Below are 22,500 nucleotides of genomic sequence, written 5' to 3' on the forward strand. Positions count from 1 at the left end.
CGACTCAACAATATCATTTACTTTCATTGTCAATATTGCACGTTCGTCCGTGCATGTGTGTGGAGAGGGGACATGTCCAAGTGGGTGTTGCACACTCACATTTTCAATTAATTTCATTGATCAAGTAGCCTACATTTGGAGTATGCAGTGGTGGAAGAAACATGTCTTTATTTAAGTAGCAATAGGCCTACCACAATGAAGTACATTTCCTGTATTCAAAATACTTGAGTGAATGTACAAAAGTATTGTCAACAAATACAGTTACTGTACCAAATGTAAAATACCCATTTCACAATCATATTATTAGATGTAATTATAGTATTGCATCAATGTGTTCACCACTTAACGTTGCAGTATGTACAGTAATTATAGACTATTGTTACGGAGAGTTGCCATGCCACCTGCTGTGTTTGTCACCTGTCAAAACTGGCTGCTGCCTGACTGACACCCTCTGTCTGTGTGTGTGTGTGTGTGTGTGTGTGTGTGTGTGTGTGTGTGTGTGTGTGTGTGTGTTTCCAATTGAATTGTTTGCTTCTTCATTGTTGTATGTATCAAATGTTCTTTCCATATATTGAAGTTTAATATATGAATGTATTTGTCTATGTATTCGTTTGCACAGAAGTTGACAAATGGAAACCAATCAAAACGCTTCCTCAGCCATATCTGCTGCCCTTTAAGCTTCATATTGATTAGGAATTAATCTGGTAAGCCTATTAATGTAGCCAGCAGTGTAATAACTTTGATAAGAAGCTGTGTGGATTGCAATCATTCCCTACAGAGGATGTTTTAATGAAAAGCCTAAGCCCAGAACTTTAATACGCCCTAAAATACAACAAGCACAGAATGCATCGCAATGTAATGTATTGTGAGATCTGCGTTGCATGAAGCATTAAATGATGTGTCGTAGATCTGCTATTTTCACCATTTATAAACCTCTGACATGCCCAATGGAGGCTACAGTTTACAGTATGCCAGGTTTAAGGTGGTCAAGTGATGTCAGGTCTTTTAATTTCAACCCAGGATCTGTGAGAGTGGACGGGTGTCCATGTGAGCACTCTCCCCTGATCTAGAGCCATAATTGAGACAAACAGCCATTCTTTGCCACAACAGGAGGTCATTTGGCCATTCCTGCGAGCGCTTCACAAGTTCTTCTATTGCTCCTTCATGACATATGGCTTTCTTTAGAATGTGGAGATGGTCAAAGTGTGTTCATTAGCCACTGATGAGCTGCTGTGCAGCAAGACGGCACAAACCAGAAGAGGCTAATTAGCTAGCTACAGCCAGCTGGGGCATCAATGCCTTGATTTTACTTGATGGTTTTGTTTTTCACTTGTGTGCACACTGAAGAGAGGAGTAAGAGATAATTATTCTTTGGAGAATGGCCACGGCCCACGCCACATGCTAAAAACAGTGCTCTCAACTGAAATCATTTTTGAGTTTCTCTTCTTTGCACCACAAACAGCTATTTTTTTGAGTGGTGCAACTACTCCTATAGACAGCTATGTGTGTCCCTGGGTCTGTCCCTGGCTGGCTGGGACTGTCCGAGGACGAAAATAGTGTCAGTGTTGCGCAGCCTTAACACACACACACACACACACACACACACACACACACACACACACACACACACACACACACACACACACACACACACACACAAACTGTATATGATGATTTGGGGTGTTGTGACAGTACAGTAGAGTATAGGGACCCCCACACGGTAACTCATTGGCTATAAGATCTCTCTCTTTGGACGGGCTCTGCTAATGTTGATGGCACACAGAGGGCTTTTAAAAAAAACACACCTGTGTGAAGTGAGGGGCGCTAATATATTAAAGTCTAGCTCATGTTGATTAGGTGACAGTACAGTACAGTGATGTAAAACTAACGGTGCCAACACAAACATTAAACGCCATTAACAATAAAGAGACAATATGACGTAATGAGGCACATTATGATGTAAATTCTCCCTTCATTGTCAATGGCGTTTACAAGACAAACATTAAACCTGTGTATAAAAAAAGAGAGAAAAGAGAGAGGTTGCATGGGTGAGTGGGTCGAAGAAAACTTATAGAAAAGCACAGAAAAGATAAGAGAGGTGACAGGGAAAAAATGGGTGACAAATGGGGGACTGCAGGAGATGAAATGTTTCGCTAGATCATGAAATGAGAGCGAGTGACGACAGAGTGACAGTGGAGTCATCAGGTTGAGGGAAGAGGATGTTAGCTTGACACGGCATCGACTGCACTGTAGGAACAGCACAATGGATGCCAGCCTTGGCCCTGGCCACGTGACCCGCACAGTGACCGCCAACGTGTTGCTGCCTGTGCTAATTACCTATCAAAGTAATTTACTGAGGTCTGTCTGAGTGAAGGCTGCTATATGTACCCTGAGCAGCATGTCGCCTTCAAGGCAAGCCTTGGCTGTCGATAGCCTCTTGGCCATGATAGCATAAGCTGGATGTCAGGGGCGAAAAGAGGGGGGTATAGCTGATCTACAAAGTACAAACACACAATGTGTCGCACTACGACGTTTGAGGCACATCAGTTTCTCTCACTGCAACTTTGTCAATCAAGCAACAGGACGTTTTGGTGTCATTTTAAATTGATGAGCGGGGTGAGCTCACACACATGTTTAAAATATAGTATAGGAGTAAGAACCTAATTGTGCACAATTGCGCTTTCAAGATTTAAATTTGAATATTGCGACCCGTTTTGAGCTTGTAGATCGGCTATTTTTGCTACGACAGTAATATATGGCCCTAGGGAGTGAGTGTGGAAATATAGTGGCCCTCTCCATCGTCAACCATACTGATACATTATAATCTCCTAGCCTATGCTATGGGTTACTCATAAAAATATACGAGTATGTGCATACTTTCATATGTTTAAATTATACTTCCTTGTATGATGTGTCGCTTGGCTTACAATGTGTTGTACTTGTAGGCCATGACAAAGTGTGAATCATGCCATGCATGGACAGCTACTGTGTGTGTGTGTGTGTGTGTGTGTGTGTGTGTGTGTGTGTGTGTGTGTGTGTGCACTCGTGTGCGTGCGTGTGCGCATGCGTGCGTGCGCTGTGTCGTGCAACCCCTACGATGTTATTCAGTCTGAGCGCCAAAGAGGATTCGGTAAACAACACAACACTTTTCTTAGCCCCCTGTCGATTAACTAACATGCTGATGTCAGCAGCATGGACGCTGTAATCCCCCTCCCAACACAATGTACACCCCCGCTACTCTCTCCTCAGCCTCATTCTCACTACCCACAATCCTCAGAGACACCGCTACAACACGCCACTAGGATGCTACGCTACTGTGGCCTCCATGGCAACATCACCATCATCAGTGTGTGTCTGTGTGTGTGTGTGTGTGTGTGTGTGTGTGTGTGCGCGCGTGCGTGTACGTTTTTGCGTGAGTGTGTATGTGCGTGTGCCTACATGCATGTGTGTACGCTTGCAGTATACATGCATGTGTGTGTACACGTGTGTGTTGACAGAAATAAACGGTCGGGGTAAACAATGAAAGAGTTAAAAATAAATCGATGGAGCGAGTGGAAGGGAGAGAGGGAGAGTGTTTGTGGGTGAGGCCGGAGATGACAAAGACAGAACGTTTACATGTATTTGCTCTGCTGGGGAGGCGAGACCTGTGCCTGTGTGTGTGTGTGTGTGTGTGTGTGTGTGTGTGTGTGTGTGTGCGCTTGTGTGCATGCATGCGTGCGTGCGTGTGTGCGTGCGTGTGCGTGCGTGAACAGGTTGTCTTGTATCACAAGTCCACCGAGGGCCATATCCTTTTGTACTTCCTGCGTCTCCATGGTGAAATGACTGAGCTTAGGGAATGCTGACGACTGTGTTTACGCATGCATATGCGTGTTTTAGTGTGTGTGTGTGTGTGTGTGTGTGTGTGTGTGTGTGTGTGTGTGTGTGTGTGTGTGTGTGTGTGTGTGTGTGTGTGTGTGTGTGGAGAGGCATTGAGGCATATGTCTGTGTATCTCTGTACCAGTGCACGCCATGCAAAGATGTGTGTGTGCGTGCGTGTGTGAGTGAGACAAGGAGCTCCATAGTGGACTCACGAATAGAGAGTATGCACATGCATGATTTTCCCATCAGGACACGCCCCCCTCATCTAGACTGAGTGGCAAAACATTGAGCAGCATGGAGTGTTGGAGTTTGGAAACGCTCGTTGGAAATCACTCAACCGTCTTGCGTACCACCTGTTTTTAAATGTCACATAATGCAGGAGGCAGCAAAATGTGTTATTGAAAACAAGCACTTCCAAACTCTGACACTTAAGAAAAATTATCAAATGCAGGGCATTTCTTGACAGAAAGTAGCTCATAACATTTCTATGGTGGATTTTCATGAAACAAAAAACTTTGTAGATAGAAAGAGGATAATTCAAGCTTTTTTTTCAGCTGCAATGTTGGTGAGTTTAACATTGTTTAATGCAATCAGACAGGACCTTTCTGTTTGGATGAATGGGCTGTCAAGGCCAGAAAGTCGTTTTTTGCCACTCAGTCGGCGTTCCCGCATAACTTCCAGGTACGATGATGTCACGCGCATCCCCTCTATTAGCCCTTGTTGTCTGTCTCCTCCGGCACAGCCATACCTGTCCTCATTGCGCACATAAGGCCTCCTGCATGAATACATTTAGAAGCAAATCTGTTTCCCTAAAGCCTGTTTAGCCTACACACACCTGTCGACATGTGGCAGTAGTAAAACCATTCGCAGAGAAACGTGTGATGTGAGTGGTGACTTTCTTCATCTCAATTAAATATAAATATAAAAACTTTCAACAAACATGTTTAGCCTATACTTCAGCATCAAAGAAAGAAAATTATATGTGTATAAAGAGTGAAGAGAGCCTACTCCCTACTGTCAGCTGTCCAGCAGTCCAAGGCCTGGTATGGTATGCCTGAGGCCTATGGTAGATAATACAGATGTTGCGTGGCACATCTATGCACAGGATATCTATGTTCACAGTGAAAGGGGTGTTGTTGAGAAGAACCACATACTCACTATGCACATTTCATTTGGGAAACCCAGACAATGTTTTTTTTTATGTCTGCTAAGCTAAGCTACACTTGCTCTGTCCTGCTGTATAAAGCCCAAATCACACCGGTAGGGACTCCTTAGGACTGAGACCTGAGAACCCATCGGCAAAAAATAAAGGAAAAAACAGCATCCTCTTTTTTCCCTTATTGACGATTCAGTCTGTCTCAAGAGACTAGTGTGGTCAGCTAGTTTGAGGACTATATTGGTGTATGGGATGGGATCATGGGGCATGTGTTGTGTCACCATGCAGAGGTGGTGGAAGAGTTGAGGACACTGACCTCTAGAGGTAAATGTGCAGCTTTTAGAAGAAACTGGAAGTTGTCTTCATGGTCCCAGTTATTGTGCAACTATGCTAAGTGATAACAGCCCCAGGACAACCCTGAAGAGATGGCTGCATGCATACCAGGGGTAAAGAGTTCAGACGTCAAAGCAACAGGTCTGTGTGGTCATTCGGACAGCTTTGGTTGAGGCTGTGCAAAGCCTGCAAGGGGGTTTTCAGTAAATATAGGAGCATTTCAGTTATAGCAGAAGATGCCAGATGTGGAGGCTTGTCTTGTAGTCTTCCTATTAACCTCATTGCTCCTCGATTTACTAGTTTGATTTAGTTCAGAGATCTTCAATGTTTTTCAGGCCAAGGACTTAGTTAAGAGAGAGAGAGAGATGAAGCAGCTGGGACCACACTAAAATGGTAGGCTTGGTTTGTAGCCTACCATTGGAGCATATCACTGTTTATTTTATGAGGCTTGGACTGCATTTTGGATTATTCATTTACATTTTGACATTATTTTATTCTTTAAGAAATGAAACATGTTGCAACCTCATCACAACAAACATTCAGTTTAATAATTGTGTGATTTTATTGATAACACGATTAACACATTTAATCTCCAACAATAAACTTATTTGTGTTTGTGTTCTCTCTTATACTGTAGCTGGTTTTCTCCATTGACCGTAATGAAAGATTGTTTGTTTGTTTGTTTGTCATGTTTATTTCGAATATGCCAATAAAACAGTTCAACAATTCCTTGCATTTCACATCTCAAGGAAAAACAATTAAAATAAATAGTTTAAAAATAGTTTAAAAATAAATAAAAGGAAAAAAATAAAGAAATCTAAGCATATCCGAAAAGGAGTGAGAAGAAGTAAAAACGTATAAACTCCCACCCCTCTATACAAGATTTCTCTTGTACGATTGTGCTCCCTAGTGGACTGCATTCATAACTGCACAGATAATCATTCATACCAGAAACACCTGTTCTCTGTCATGTATTTGTACATTTGTTAGACATCTGTACTCACAAATCTTACTCACTGTGAATTATGACAAATTAAAATGTTTTTTCTTTTCACTGGATATTCTTAACTTCTCCTTTGATCTTTCACCTCCATTATTTTTCTCCAATAAAAAAGCATTCAATCAATTAATCAATTAAACACCCCCCCTCTCTCTTTTATCCTCTGCCTTCCTCTGTCTCTTGTACCCTCCCCCCTCTCTCTGCACATATATGCTATATGCTATATGTGCAGAACTTGGTTAATAACAAAGACGGTTTAATTTGGTTTGTTACTTTGTGTTGTACATTGAGTTAAGTATGTTTTATATTATTTTATTATACATAAAATTATACAATTATTATACATAAAAATACATATAATTTTATTATACATGAAATGCTTCATCCTTTATCATCACCTTTTTTATTTTGTTTTCATCTTTTATTTTGTTTACATTGAATATGCTTTTATATTTTTGATATCTTTCATTGTTTCTGTAAAAAGCAAAATGGTTTGTTAACTTTTAAGTTAAGTAGCAGTTTAAGTTTGTATTGTATTGTGTGATAATCATATATCAAGCTTCATGTCTCTTCTTTTAGTGTGAAACATAAGCTCTAATGTGAGGGGGGCGTATTTGTTGCCGTATTACTTTTTGCATTAATTTTATTTCGTTTTTTCGTATATATATATTTTTTCATTTTCCCCAAATATTAATAAAAACTAGAAAAAGTGCCGCCCGGGGATGTTTTGACAAAATGTACATCAAAAAGATCTGTGTTGAACACATGACTATAGATATCGTGTATACAGATCTGTGTTGAACACATGACTATAGATATCGTGTATACAGATCTGTGTTGAACACATGACTATAGATATCGTGTATAAAGATAAAGATCTGTGTTGAACACATGACTATAGATATCGTGTATAAAGATAAAGATCTGTGTTGAACACATGACTATAGATATCGTGTATACAGATAAAGATCTGTGTTGAACACATGACTATAGATATCGTGTATACAGATAAAGATCTGTGTTGAACACATGACTATAGATATCGTGTATACAGATAAAGATCTGTGTTGAACACATGACTATAGATATCGTGTATACAGATAAAGATCTGTGTTGAACACATGACTATAGATATCGTGTATACAGATAAAGATCTGTGTTGAACACATGACTATAGATATCGTGTATAAAGATCTGTGTTGAACACATGACTATAGATATCCTGTATACAGATTTGCGTGATTTATGGATAATGTAAAGAAATGTGTTTTGCAAAAATCTGCCTCATGGCGCTATAATAGGCCGTTGTGAAAACATTGTCTTTTAGGGAGTATGTTTATATATAATATATATATTATAGGCCCTCAAAAATTTAATTGAAAAAAATCACACCCATGTGAAGTGATTATCATCGCACAGTATGGCATCGACCGGGCCAACGGTGCCGGAGATTATCTGTACACAGACAGACGGACGGACAGACGGACGGACGGACTGCAAAATATACTCTCCCCTATGGCCTGGTGGAGACAATAAATGAAAAAATCAGACCCGTCTGAAGTGAGTGGTACTGTACTGTACTTCGTAGTACTGTACACTGTACTGTACTGTACTGTACTTGCATGGCAACACGTGAGCTTGTAGATCTGAGAATATCTGTACTGTACAGGTGTGTGTTAGGCTGCGCAACAGTGACACTTGGTGGTGAACAAAAGGTATTTCCGTGCTCAGACATACATACATATAAAATTTACACTAATATATAGGCCCTCAAAAATGTAATTGAAAAAATCACACCCGTGTGAAGTGAGGTGCGCTCTTATCATCGTACATCATCTCATTCCGGCCAATCACAATTTGCGTCCTCAGCTTCGTCATCATTGTTTGTGTTACGCAATGTTTGAGCACAAGTTAACTGCACAAACACCATCTAGGCTTGACATAGGAGGGGCTTGTGCCCTTAAAAACACACCCCCTTAGGAAGGCAGTATGGGTGGGTACGGGTGTTATTACGGTTAAAATGGAGTTTGAAGTTACAATGGGTTTGTATAAGGCGACGTGTCTCAAATGAACATCTCAAATGTTTGCTAGAAAAGCACACTTGACCTCATGGAGAGCGCAGATCTTTATCATTGGCATGTCTGGTGTATATTCGGCGGTGTTGGTCGTCCACCTGTGTCAAGTACCATGTCCCAGGGAACAGATCGGCCACTGGGCTCTGCGGTACATAACTAGCGAGGTGGTGTATCTCTTCTCGTAGCTTCATGTTCTCAGCAAACACGGCAGGGGGCACCTTTCTCCGTGAGTCCAGTCGGACCTTCAGGTCACTTAGGCTGGCGAGCAGTTTGTCTAGTCCAGAGCTGGGTGTGCTGTCCTGTGTAACTGTGAGAGAGTAGAATGTAGCGGCGAGTCCTGACCCATAGGAGAAGACCCCAATCTTCTGACCCGACAGCTGCTGAAGTGTGTGTTGAGCAATGACAGACGCTAGGCAGCCGTACACTGAAGGGCAGTACATGTTGCCATTCTGGTTGGAGACCAGGAGCGACGGCTTGGTCTTGTGCTCAAACAGCTCAGTACTGGCTTTCATGAAGGCTTTTTCTACGTCCCGGTCGAAGTAGGTCTCCTCTAGTTTCACGTCTCTGAGTGCTTCCAGGCCAGCGAAGGGTCCCGTCTCAGTATTGGGGTTTGGGTTGCTGAGGAAATCATTCAGCATGAGCCGGGCCAGGGACTTCTGCACCAGCTTGCAGTATGGCGTGTGGAAGACCACGAAACTGAAATCCTCCAGGCTGAAATGCTTGTCCGCGCTCTCTTTTTTCCACTGCGCTTGGATCTTGTCGCGGTACACGGAGTAGCACCGATCCAAGGCACTGAGGTAGCATTCGATGGACAGTTTGCCGTTCACTATGGGGTACTCTGACAGCATGTCAGGCTTGTAGAAGTCGTACACATGCTTCATGTGCGTTCCCCGCAGTCCTCGGTCGAAGACGAGAGGAGCGTTGGCGCCGACCAGCATGGCCACCGCCCCAGCACCGCCCGTGGGCCGAGCGCTTCCCGTGGCGTAGACGGCGATGTCCCCCGCCACCACCAGAGCGTAGCGGCCATCCCAGTAGCTGGACTCGACCCAGTTTACAGCGTTGAAGAGTGCCGCCGTCCCCCCATAGCAGGCGTTGATGGTGTCGACCCCTTCCACGTCTGTGTTGCCGGAGGCCTCGAACAGCTGCATCAGGACTGTCTTGACAGACTTGGACTTGTCAATGATGGTCTCCGTCCCTACCTCCAGCCGCCCCACGCTGTCGTAGGCCAGCCGGTTCCCCTCCATGAGACGCTGAACGGCGGTGAGGCACAGCGAGTTGATGTCCTCGCGGTCCGAGCAGAAACCCATACGCGCCTGGCCCAGGCCCTCTGTGTACTTACCGGGGGAGACGCAGTCGAAACACTCCAGGTCTGCCTGGTCCACATACTGCGAGGGGAAGTACACTTCCATGGCGAGGATGCCCACATCTTTCGGCCACGTGGTCGCCATGATGCTTGCGGGATCTGATTCAAACATTAAGCCAACAATACATTTAAAGAGATCTTCGATTTGGGCCCGTTTTCTATCGATACAGTGCATTATTTATACCGGTAAGACCACTGTCCCATATTAGGAGTCGGGACACATCTATACAGGTTCTGCTCCCAACGTGACGTCAATCCTACTGAGGGGTTATCTCCCTCCGAGAGTTTAGGCACGACTCTGAGACCCCCTTTCCACCGGTTGGTTCCCAATGGGAACCGGTTCAGTTCTTTTTGGTTCTTAGTCCATGAGCCAGAACTCCAAAATTGGTGGGAAAAACTAGACCTATATTAAATTGTTTGTAGGATCAATAAAGTAAATTAATACATGATAACCCTTCCACAGTGACAGACTGACAGTAGTAGCTTTTTCATATTTTAGATTATTTTGCATATTTTCCTACATAATGGATCATTTGCATATTTAAAAATTAAAAATTTGTAATACAATAAATCATTGTCTTCGTGTAAGTACTCAATTGGGGAAGTTTCATGGTGATAACAATCCAATATAGGTATGGTTTTTATGGTTTTATACCCGTTCCAATTTTGGAGCTCTGGGCTGGCTCATGGACTAAGAACCAAAAAGAACTGAACCTGGTTCAACCCATAGACTGTAAAAGAATAGGTTCAACCATTGGGAACCAACCGGTGGAAAAGGGGCTTGCCGCCTGAGTAAGACAGAGTTACGAAAACTCCTTTCACTTCATGGGGCCAGTCCAATGGCGGCGGGACAACAAATAGGGACAAGTCCGGAAGAAAGCCTGCAGCTTTAATGATCTTAAATCCATTTATTTTAGATTGTTTTGTAGTAATCGATTAGTACAACATAAACATTACAGAGACTTTAGTTGTCACTCACTCTCACTGTACAATACTTTAAAACAGTTGTCATGTTGTACAGTATGCACACATGCCTAAAATAGCTCTTGTTTGCGCCGAACTCGTTGAAAACAATGTAGGCCTACCGGTAGACAGGCTATTTCAAACTCCAGCTTGTCCCCCTTCGTGGCATGGACGCATGAAGCGCTCGGTTTCTGCCCCGTCAATATCGTAACTCTCTCTCTGGTTCAAAGTAACGGTCCTGTATGTGACGTTGACGCGATGACGTTCACATCGAGACCGAAACGCCTCAGCGTGCTTCTACGGATGATGGCAAGGTTCAATTCATTTTCGCTGCAGCCAGGACGGTTTGGGGGAATTAAAATAATGCTCCATCGAAATGAAACAACACGATGTACCAATTAACACCGCGATACAAATGTAAATGGGATTTCGGTCCCTTTGGTTGATCATTTCACGGTTTTGGATGAATTGGATGTTGTGGTCACTGCAGGTTGACAGTCACAGTAACGTTGAAATGATGCTGATGGCGTTTAGTGTAAGTGCGATACCAGGCCAATGATGTCTAAAAGGTACTTTATTGAATGTGTCAAAAAACGATATGCTTTATTAATGACGATCTTAGATCTTTAGAGATGGAAGTTGACTGTTGACATATAGGCTACTGTATAGTAGACTATCATTTAGCCATGGTTCACATGACAGGTCGTCTGATATGACAGTCAAGTATGGGCCAGTTATTTCATATATTCTATCTGTTCGTCTGTCGCAAATATGCGTGCAAATATACGTACAACAGTGAATGTTGGTTCCAAAGTTTTCATCTAGCCCAGTAGTACAGTAAATTAATGTAGCCTAAAGCTATTCACTGTATTTAACTCACAGTAGTACAGTAAATTAATGTAGCCTAAAGCTATTCACTGTATTTAACTAACTGTATAGGCATATTAAACCTAATGGACCTGTAAGGGATTGACGATTATGTTGGATAGACTTCGGCCACTACTGGACCCATATTATGATCTGTGTACAGTGTAAACAAAAATATTGATGATTTCAATTGCATTGACTCTCATGACTTTTGTGTTACAAACCTGACATCAGGATACGCCTCCAATCTGGAAAAGGCCCAATCACTGACACTGAGTGTTATGGAGGACAATGGATGATCCCACAGGAGATCAGATTCAAGCGCATTGGCAGCCATGGGCGGGCCAAAACACCCGGTCCCCTGCTTCAACTCATGGACCCCAATATAACCCTGTACCCAACTTACAGCATCTCAATCTGACCTCAGATCACCTACCAGCCTCTGAGCATCACAACCAGGACAATCAGAAAAACTACAGCGTCCTAGCACCCTCACACGATGCTCATTATGATGCACTGTGCAGAACATCTCACACTGGCCACAGTTATCCACCCACGGCATTACATGCTAGCAGCACTGACCAGAATGCACAACCTGTTCATATTTTATCTACATCTCCAGTTGTAAGCCAAGGAAGAAACATACCTCCTCCACCTTCCCTCCCGATTTCAAACCGACATACACAGTCTTGCAGACCTCCACCCGTGTCACCATGTGCCCCCGGCACCTCCCGAACAGCAGCCTCCCCTCCTGTCCAACCCTCATATGCTCACCAGGGTCTATTCAACGGGCCCAAGTCACCGCATCAGAAAGAACCGGCCGCCCCCCAGCATCCGTTGCGGCTGTGTGTGAACCAGAGACCACAAAGCATACCTCAGACCATGTGTGGAAGACCACCAGACCTGGCTTCTTCTCCTCTTTCCCCTCCTGGGGGATTTGGCTACGACCCCGGCCACACTTCACCCACCTCTCCTGTCCAACAACCAGCTCAGTGGGCACCTCCAACACCACATTACAGTGGTACGTCTGTATGGCATGTGTCTGTGTGAGTGACTGACTGTTTATCTCTGGAGCTAATATTGCAAACTGCTACATTTGCTCACATGTTGTCAACCTCCACGCATTGAGGTATTTAACTTGAATGTTATAGAGGAAGCCAATGGTGATCAGCTAGCGCCCTCAAATCTATTGGACTATTAGCTAGAGAATCAGATAGTTTTACAGTCAATTTTAATATAATTACCCAATATAAATTGGGTAATTATATATACACACACATATAAATAGTTATATAAAAAGGCATGCATTGAGATAATGTGTAGGCAAAATAGAAATTATACATGACTTGAAACTTTGAAAGTAGACTAAATACATACAATAACACCAGTATGGTCCTTGAAGTAACTTGCTTATCCGGTTGTTTTTAGGATTGATTTTAAAATTATTTTACTTGTCTATAAAGCTCTCAATGGTCTCGCACCTTCCTACCTACATGACTGCCTGCCTAAATATGTCCCAAACCGCCCCCTAAGGTCTTCCACTGCTGGCCTGCTCGCTTTGCAAAAAAAAATGTCAACTAAAAAATACGGGGAAGCAGCTTTTTGCTTCTACGGGCCGTCGGCATGGAACAAGCTCCCACTGTCAGGCAGCCTCTGTAGACATTTTTAAAGCTCAGTTCAAGACCCACTTCTACAACATATATATATATATATATATTTTTTTTTTATTCATGTCCTCACTGTATTGCATTACTGCTTGTTTTTTAATGTCGTTGCCTTGCTTTTCTTTTATTCTCCACTTTGAGCTGCATTTCATGTCATGAAAGGTGCTATACAAATAAAGTTTTATTATTATTATTATTATTATTATTAACTTGGAACAATCCATTGCCTCTGTCCTTATATTTTCCTCAGGAGTCATATATGATCCTGTTCCTGCGCCAGCTGACCATCCTTGCAGAAAGACATCTGAAGAGGAGAACATGGTCTGAATGAATAACAGCACCAACAACATTTTCATCTTATTGTTATATTATTATGTTATGTTGGAGTAATGCAGAGGTGTATGTGTTATGTTCCCTGGTCACTAGGCATGCAACAGTTCATCAATTGCTCACAACTCATTGCAGTGCAACATGTCTGTTTGTAGATGCTTGGGTTAAAGCTGCTATAAGCAATAATATGTCAACATTTTAATTACCTTTGTCTTGACTTGGTTGTTGTACTTTGTTTCCAGTCTCCCAGCTCTGAGTCTCGCTATGGTTTGGACCCGAAGCTGCTGCCCAGCGCTGTAAGCCCTCCTCTCATACTGCATGATTATTTTCACCCATTTCAGTCGGTTATCATTGACTTCTTTCTTTCTTTCTTTCTTTCTTTCTTTCTTTCTTTCTTTCTTTCTTTCTTTCTCTCTCAGGTGTTGGTGATGGCAGAGGACAGGGCAGAATGGGAGGGCAAGGTTTTCATGTCAGAACCCTACTCCTCCCTTCCCCCACTAGCTACCACAGCCTGCATCGTAGAGGACATGGGTAAACACACACACGCACGCACGCAAGCACGCACGCAAGCACGCACGCACACACGCGCGCAAGCGCACGCACGCATGCATGCATGCATGCACACAACCTAACCTATAGTGTCTGTGTCTCTGCTACTGTCCAGGTAATGCCAGTCCCAGAGCCATCCGTTCCACCTGTTACTGTGTGCCCTGTGAGGGCCAGACCGCCTTGCTCAGCCACCTGCCCCTAGGGGCTCTGATCACCCCTCTGGCTACAGAAACTCCTGGAGAGGTTGGTGCTTCATCGCATGCACGCACACATTCATCAAACATTTTATAAAAATATATATTTTTTTGTTTTTGAGGGGCGATAGCCCCTCCTATGTCCAGCTTTTGGTGTATGTGCACAAATTTTGTCCTACACACACATTAAATCCCATTGACAATGAATGGACAATTTTGAATGTTCGTGTAAACACAAACATTGCCTAATAACAAACATTGAAGACGAAGGTGAGGACACAAATTCTGATTGGCCGGAATGAGATGATGTATGATGATGTACGATGATACGATCGCCCCTCACTTTTTTTTAAATAAATCAATAAATCAACACGAAAACATTCTAATAGATTTTTTGATGCCTTGCCCAAATACAGCGTCACAGAAAAAATAATGAAAATAGCCAATATTCTGTCTGTCTGTGTCTGTTTCTGTTTCTGGGCTTACCTGCCTGTCTGTGTCCTCCCCAGTGGTCCTTACCAGTGTGCGGTGAGGCAGAGTGTGTGACAGGTTGTGCAGAATGTGGGGCCTACATGTGCCCTGGGATGGGCTGGCAGGATTGTGGCCAGAGATTTTTCTGTCCCTTCTGTGGTAAAGTCACCGAAGGTAAGACAACAAATAAATGATTTGGAAAACATTCAATTGACTTTTATTGTGCGTTCAGTGGGGGTTCAGTGTCAAATAGTGTTTGTTGGCACACATTTGGCCTCATTTACTGTACGAATATTGACAGTATGAAAGAAAATTGGGCATCATTTCTACACATACATAGCCATTTACAGTATCAGATTCAACATGAGTGTACAGTGTAACATATAGAAGGATGCAGTCTATGGCAAAGTACAAGCCCACGTCATCGACTATGTGTGTCAAATATCAATGTGTGTGTGTGTGTGTGTGTGTGTGTGTGTGTGTGTGTGTGTGTGTGTGCGTGTGTGTGTCTATCTGTCAGTGCCCTGGCAGCACTACCAGCCCACCAAGGGGGTGGATGGGGTCAGAGTCGATAGAGACAAGAGGCCTGAGCTCAATATGGGATCCTATGAGATCCTAAACTCTCAGAAGGTTTGATTAACTTAATTACTATTGTCAACTTTGTGTACGTTTGTGTATGTACAGTACCGAGGATGTATTGTTTAATCTTAATCGTACGGTTAGCCATCTATGATTCAAGCCTTATTCAGAGATAAAAACAGTTGTTTTTCTTTGCGACAGTGCCTCACCCTCGCACGGAGGTGAAGTCAGTGACAGAATGGAAAATCAAATTTTCTTTTTGGAAAAATAATTTTGGAAAGCATTTCAATATTTCTTTCATATTCCCCCCCACCAAAATGTCCTCAAAATGAATAAATGTCACGACATCAGGACGTTTGTACCGGTAGTCTATTTTCATTCATTAGAATGCATTTGTACTGTTTGTACAAATGTGGTACTTCTTAGAAGCCACTATGTATGTGTGCTGCAGACGTGCACTCATGCATTAGCCGCGTACACGTGTAAAATTGCTGTATACCATATATTTCAATCCCAGGATGAAGCTGCAGTGCTGCTGCTGGCTATAGACGTATCTGCCTCAGCACTGAGAGGAGGACAGCTGGACTTTATAACACAACAGATACAATCTCTACTCGCCTCTCTCAATAGGTATCTCACTCTCTCACACACACACACACACACACACACACAGACCCTGCTAAATAGTAGCCTCGGTCCCAGGCTTACTCATCTGCAAAGAGAAAAGCAGGCAGAGATGCTATCGGCGGAAGTGTCGGTCAGGAACATCCGTCAGATTTATGTCCCCCGGATACAACACTGATTTGTAGCATCAACGTCATTTCCTTGAGCGTTACTTCCGCCAAAATCCCACAACTTCCGCCCAAACAAACGATAGCGTCTACACTACAGTGTACTGTAGGTCTTGCCCAGCGTGGCTGAATAGTGTCCAACAATACAAGCAAACAGAATAATGGCTAATTTAAATTTGGTTGTCTGCCCTGTCACAAACCAAAAGTAGCCGTTATCTACATTACAACGCTATCTACAATGCGAGTGTGACGCTCGTTTAGATTGATCCATTTTATTAAGTATGAATCAACCATAACTGCTTGGCTTTGGTGTGGCACTATTAGTCAGTTTATGTCTTTTATCTGATTGGTTGGAGGAAGGACTGTGATGCCCAATCAGATGTCCGGGTGGGTTTGATGACCTATGACAGCAGGCTCCACCTCTACGACCTCAGCCCCGCCCTGTTCCGCCCACACATGCTGGTTGTCACGGAGACGGAGGACCTGCAGCTCCCTGTGCGGGAGGGGCTTCTCGTCGCCCTCAAAGACTGCATAGACAGTCTTGGCAGGTAACAGTCATATCCTCACAGACTGCATAGACAGTCTTGGCAGGTAACAGTCATATCCTCACAGACTGAATAGACAGTCTTGGCAGGTAACAGTCATATCCTCACAGACTGAATAGACAGTCTTGGCAGGTAACAGTCATATAGACCAGTCTGACCATCAACTAGCAGCAAGTTGATGCCCCGCATTCCAAAGTGACATTTTAAATCTTGCTATTAACTAACTTTGACATTGTACTTCAGGCATTAAGTGGGTCGTTAAAGTGTGACTGAATGTTTTCTTCTGATTTTCAACATTGTGTGTGTGTGTGTGTGTGTGTGTGTGTGTGTGTGTGTGTGTGTGTGTGTGTGTGTGTGTGTGTGTGTGTGTGTGTGTGTGTGTGTGTGTGTGTGTGTGTGTGTGTGTGTGTGTGTGTGTGTGTGTGTGTGTGTGTGTGTGTGCGTGCGTGCGTGCGTGCGTGCGTGCGCGCGTGTGTGCGCGTGCCAGTGTGTTGCAGCGTCTCCCTCTTCTCAGTCCAGAGTGTGATGACTCCAGTGGAGTTCCTTTGGAGATGCCCCTCACAGCAGCTTTGACCATATTTCAGGTCAGCATGGACCTGATGCATATTTATACCACAACCCATTCTTATTATAAAACCTGGAGGCACTCTGTTAATTTATTTTCTATGTATTGAGCAGTGGAATATTCTGGTAACGTGTACGTTGTACATGGCTGTACGTATCTGCGTTCTTACTGTTTCACGTATCATCTTTTGCATAACAGCTGTGTAATGCCAATTGAAGTCCACCCAGTTCACCCCTACTTGTGTGGGGTTCTAAATAGTTTCAATGTACAATTTAGGCTTTTGAAGAGTACGTGTTGAGTATTTACTAGAGTTGTGTTGTATGTAAGACTACCTAAAGTGTGACCAATACCAAAGGCAAGACTCCGACCAGAATTCTTTAAATTCTAATTGAGACAATATTACGATTGTTCTGTTCTGTTTAATTTTTGCTGCTTTACAGGCGATGAGTTGTCCAGGGAAGCTTTTGATGTTCCACACTGCCCCTCTGGTGGAAGGGGCTCACACACACTGCTCCTCAGCATTCTTTGGCTCCAACCAACCAAAGGTAACAAACGCTCGCTCACAACTGTACACATGGTTATGCCTTGTTCCATATTCTTGCTGCTATAGCATATATACAACCTACAAGGTATCTCTATACATTCTTATGCCTTCTTGCACATTTCGTTTGGTTGTTATGCAGCTGCTTATGTTGCTATTGCTGCTATAGTAATTCTTCACAAGGCTTTTAGTCGTCTTATTATCTTGGCTTTATTATTGATATTGTTCTTATGTTGATGTTGCACAGTATTTCTAACCTCACCACACGTCGCTGCTTGTATGTATGAGTAGAGTAGTGACAGAGAAGAATGATTCTTCTTGATTCTTGACAAACACAAATAATTTAATTCCATTTTCCAGTCCATCTTCCAGCCATCAGAGTTTGCCGTCTCATTGGCCAATGACTGCATCAGTCAGGGCTGTGGCGTGCACCTTTACATCCTGTCCCAGCAGGAAGTGGGAGGGGCTTGGCCGGGACACGTTCCATATCTGACAGGAGGAGCTCTGTACACCTACAGCAACCTGCAGGTAAGGGGAGGTCTGTACACCTCTCCATCGCTGTTATGGAATATCAAACATCCTTATGATACTGTACATGTTCATCACATGACTCCCGATATAACGTTGCACGATTTGTGTGAGTTTTGAAGAAAATGGCATTAGTAGAATAAAGTGTCTTTTGAAGAAAATGCCAAATGGCACACATGCACAACATGTATAAATCAGGCTTTAGTCACCAGCCTTGGCGATGCACTCATCACCTGGTTGTCTCTTATACTGTATCAACAGCTGGACTTTCCTCTCTTACCCCCCACAGGGTGAGATGGACAGGCAGCGTTTCAGCACCGATCTGCAGAGGAGTGTGGAGACAGAGACAGTCTACAAAGCTCAGCTCAAGATACACGTCAGCAAAGGTGTGTGTGTGTGTGTGTGTGTGTGTCTGTGTGTTAGCGTGCCGTGCATGAGCATTCGCTCCCATAGTGGAAGAGAAAGATGGAATGCGAAAGAGATAACAGACTCCATCTTGTGCCACCCTTATCCCTAAACTAATTTCGATCTACATCGAGACATTGTGAGCTTGTAGATCGGCTATTTGAACTATTTTAAAATAATTTTTTAAATAGTAAAAAATGGCAAATTAGTTAAGGGGTAAGGGGTGGCGCAAGATATAGCCCAATGTGTGCACGAGGGATTCTGTGAGTGTGTGTGTGTGTGTGTGTGTGTGTGTGTGTGTGTGTGTGTGTGTGTGTGTGTGTGTGTGTGTGTGTGTGTGTGTGTGTGTGTGTGTGTGTGTGTGTGTGTGTGTGTGTGTGTGTGTGTGTGTGTGTGTGTGTGTGTGTGTCTGTGTGTGTGTGTGTGTGCGTGTGCGTGTGCGTGTGTCCTCTCAAAAATATGTCATGCATTCCACAGATCTGCGAGTGTCTGGGTGTTATGGGATGGTTGTCCCAGGGCCAGGTCCCAGTCAGGTGGCCCTGGCAACCCTCGACTGGCGCACCACGCTGGCTGTGGAGCTCACACACTGCAGGCCTCTGGATGAAAAGAGGGGCGTCGCAATACAGGTACAGTTAAGTGCAGCGGGACTACTGTACCTTTTTTTTGCAGAGCTTGGGAGTTGATGGGTGCTGATGGGGTGCTTGTTAGTTAGTTAGTTAGTTTCATTTATTGTCCACGTGTGGAAATTTGTCTTCGGTCTCAACACTTACACAATCATTTTCATGGAAAAAAATTCAGGACAACAGTGGCAAATACATTAAAAACAACAAATCTAGCGAGACATGGTATCATTTAGTGCCTTAATGGCATTTGGGATGAAGGAAATTTTAAAAATGTTACTGTTAGCTTTTGGTACTTTGTACGGTCTACCAGAGGGAAGTAGTTCGAACTCCCTGCAGAGTGGATGAGAGGGGTCATTTGCTATCTTGACAGATTTTTTCCAAAGTACTTCCTTGTAGATGATTTATAGGTTAGGGTTAGGTTTAGGCATAGTCTTGGTGAGGTTAGGGTTAGGTTTAGGCATAGTTTTTGTGATGTTATATAACCCCGCCCTACTAGTAGTAGCCGGCGCTGTAAAACAAGCACCCCATCAGCGCCCATCGACTCCCAGGCTGTGCGAAAGAGTCCCTAGGTGCAGCAGAATTGTCAAGTCAGTTCTGACAGACAGTTTCTGTCTTCTGATAACACATAACGGGGCCCGCCCCATGCAAACGGAACCCTGAATGTCTAGATATCACGCCTTCCTCTCCGTATTAGGTGGTGCTTTCCTACAGCAGCCAGAGAGGTGAGAGGAGGACCCGGGTTCATACACTGACTCTGCGCTGTTCTCGCCACCCGCAGGACATCTTCCGCCACTGTCAGGCTCAAACGCTGCTCACCTTCTACTGCAAGAGGAGTACGTACGAAACCCACTGTCCATTATCCTCTTAGTGATTATTCTATCAATTACTTTTTCGATTAATAGAATAATCGATTAAATTAATGAAAAACCTAAATTGATGAATGTGATTAAACACTTAATTGTACAACGGTGTCGTGCAAAAACGAAGAAGCCGATCTAGATGCTCACAGCTCACAATATTATAAAATCTAATATTTTAGGCACCCCTTTTGCTATTCCCATATTATTTTTTAAACCTTTTCCGACCATGACGATCATTGTCATTGTTGTTATGGGTAGCGTATGTCTCGCGTAACCAGACGACCAGAGATCTATGCCTAGAGATCTATATCTGGGGAGATCTGAATTCAATATATTCGGTAGGCTAGAACCTATCAAACCTGCACCCACTGGTTTGAAAACGAATTTTGAGGATATCACCATCCAAATATGACTGCTTTAAAGTTTGCACTGGTTCTGCAATGCAATTAATTGCCTTTTATGGGTGGACGGTGGACGCCACAAATGTAGCTGTCCTGTTTTGACTGGCCAAGCCAGTCCATGTGGTCTATGTTTTGACATTGGTTTGTTGCCCTCCTCAGCATACTGTGCAGCGCTGCAGCGCCCCCTGCAGGAGCTAAGGGAGGAACTGCAGGCGGAGGTGACAAGAGCACTCGCCTGCTACCGCAAACACTGCAGCTCTGCCTTGGTGTCTGCAGGACAGGTACGTAGATACTGTTCTAATCAGCCTCATGCAGGACAGGTACGTAGATACTGTTCTAATCAGCCTCATGCTGTGTTTTTGTTGTTTTTGAACCCATTTTGACCTGAGATCAGATTCTAAAAATGTCTTCTACATCAGACCTACAAGCTCGCGAGCTTGTAGGTCTGCTATTTTTCAATAGCTAAAGCATAACATAATGCTAATATCAAAAGGGGTTCTCGCCCAAAATGGGTTAAATGGGAAAATGATATTTCGGTCAAGAGATCTTCATCAGGTTAAATTTCATGCTGTAATGTAATTTACAAAATTAGGGCAGTTTGAATTAAGGCTGCCAATTACATTGATTGTGCATTATATCAATAGGAATAGGTTTGACAATAAGATATTGTTGAATTTGGCAATATTTGCCATTTTGAATTACTCAAATATATAAAAAATGTAACCAACATATAGTACATACATACCTCCAACCACACACTATTATTTTAATTTCCTAAAGCAGTAATAATTGCACATTATTGTTAACTGAACTTAACTTAATCATTTCACATTTGTCAATATTGGTCAGTGCAGCTATATCTTTTGACCATAGATTCATTATAAAGCAAGGCTTTTGCACACCTACAGGCGACAGGTGCGTAGGAGACTAGGAGAGGGTATGGAACAAACACCCGCACACTGTCTTCAAATGCAGTGACCAACTTTTATTCAGGGAAACAGCAACATTTCTGCCTATGCGGCCTTCATCAGGCCAAACTGTTCCCCTTTTTCTTTCACAGGGAAAGTTTTTCATGAAGCTTCAACCTGCAAAATGTTTCATGATCATGATTTTTGTATACTTATTTAATAATATTACCAATTGTGTACTGTCATGATTATTATTATTATATTATTCTTATTACTTTGCACTGGTGTATTGAGTTTTTATATGACTCATGACTTTGTTCTCATTTAACCACATGAGAGTACCTGTCACCTTAAGTGAGTGATGTAATTTCTTTGGTTGTCCTGATAGGCTTACCTTTAGGCCAGACAGCCTACAAAAAGGATTCTTTCCCATTTGTGTTCATAAAGATAGCCTGATGAAGGCCGCATAGGCCGAAACGTTGCTGTTTCCCTGAATAAAAGTTGGTCACTTTGTTGGTGTTTGTTCCTTTTTCATAGATTCATTATAAAAATTGTGTGCGTGTGTTAGTTGGTCCTCCCCCAGTACCTGCGGGCGCTGCCCGTCTACATCAACAGCCTGAGGAAGAGTGAGGTGTTGCTGCCAGGCCTACAGAGCTCCATCCCCCAGCGGCTCCAGCTATGGTGCCAGCTCCTCCGAATGGACGCCAGCAGCACGGCCACTCACTTCTACCCCTTGCTGCTGCCGCTGGTATGTGACAATCCTCACAAATCACTTTGAGCATGTCTGGAGTGGAACATGTATTTGAATGAACAACATGAAACATTTGAAAAGGTTTGGCTCTGGTGGTGTTTTAACAAAATAAATGCTCTCTACCTCCCTTTTTTACCGTCAGTAGAGTGCAATCAAAGAAGTTGTGTGACAATATTTTAG

General features: G+C 43.3%; 2 protein-coding genes across 2 annotated transcripts in view; one reads left to right on the forward strand and one right to left on the reverse strand.

Annotated features, from left to right (window-relative positions):
* Window positions 1-8,454: 8,454 nt before the first annotated feature.
* LOC308316919 (hydroxymethylglutaryl-CoA synthase, cytoplasmic-like) lies at window positions 8,455-9,897 on the reverse strand (the record flags this gene model as incomplete). The annotated part of the gene is made up of 1 exon (XM_080765704.1): window positions 8,455-9,897. One exon carries the CDS (start codon window positions 9,895-9,897, stop codon window positions 8,455-8,457), a length of 1,443 nt encoding a protein of 480 aa, XP_080621830.1.
* Window positions 9,898-11,104: 1,207 nt separating this feature from the next.
* LOC308317294 (protein transport protein Sec24C) overlaps window positions 11,105-22,500 on the forward strand; it is a 14,225-nt gene continuing 2,829 nt past the window's right edge. The window contains exons 1-18 of the mRNA XM_080766184.1: window positions 11,105-11,317; window positions 11,850-12,636; window positions 13,530-13,600; window positions 13,852-13,905; window positions 14,029-14,140; window positions 14,274-14,401; window positions 14,862-14,997; window positions 15,344-15,453; window positions 15,920-16,032; window positions 16,550-16,741; window positions 17,226-17,322; window positions 17,744-17,848; window positions 18,205-18,372; window positions 18,662-18,758; window positions 19,255-19,403; window positions 20,095-20,233; window positions 20,821-20,942; window positions 22,138-22,317. Coding sequence (XP_080622310.1) covers window positions 11,907-12,636; window positions 13,530-13,600; window positions 13,852-13,905; window positions 14,029-14,140; window positions 14,274-14,401; window positions 14,862-14,997; window positions 15,344-15,453; window positions 15,920-16,032; window positions 16,550-16,741; window positions 17,226-17,322; window positions 17,744-17,848; window positions 18,205-18,372; window positions 18,662-18,758; window positions 19,255-19,403; window positions 20,095-20,233; window positions 20,821-20,942; window positions 22,138-22,317 — 2,703 coding nt within the window. The 5' untranslated portion in view covers window positions 11,105-11,317; window positions 11,850-11,906. The remainder of the gene's footprint in view (window positions 11,318-11,849; window positions 12,637-13,529; window positions 13,601-13,851; window positions 13,906-14,028; window positions 14,141-14,273; window positions 14,402-14,861; window positions 14,998-15,343; window positions 15,454-15,919; window positions 16,033-16,549; window positions 16,742-17,225; window positions 17,323-17,743; window positions 17,849-18,204; window positions 18,373-18,661; window positions 18,759-19,254; window positions 19,404-20,094; window positions 20,234-20,820; window positions 20,943-22,137; window positions 22,318-22,500) is intronic.

This window comes from Protomyctophum bolini (assembly GCF_963924005.1).
Source record: "Protomyctophum bolini genome assembly, chromosome: 6".
Lineage (NCBI taxonomy): Eukaryota > Metazoa > Chordata > Actinopteri > Myctophiformes > Myctophidae > Protomyctophum > Protomyctophum bolini.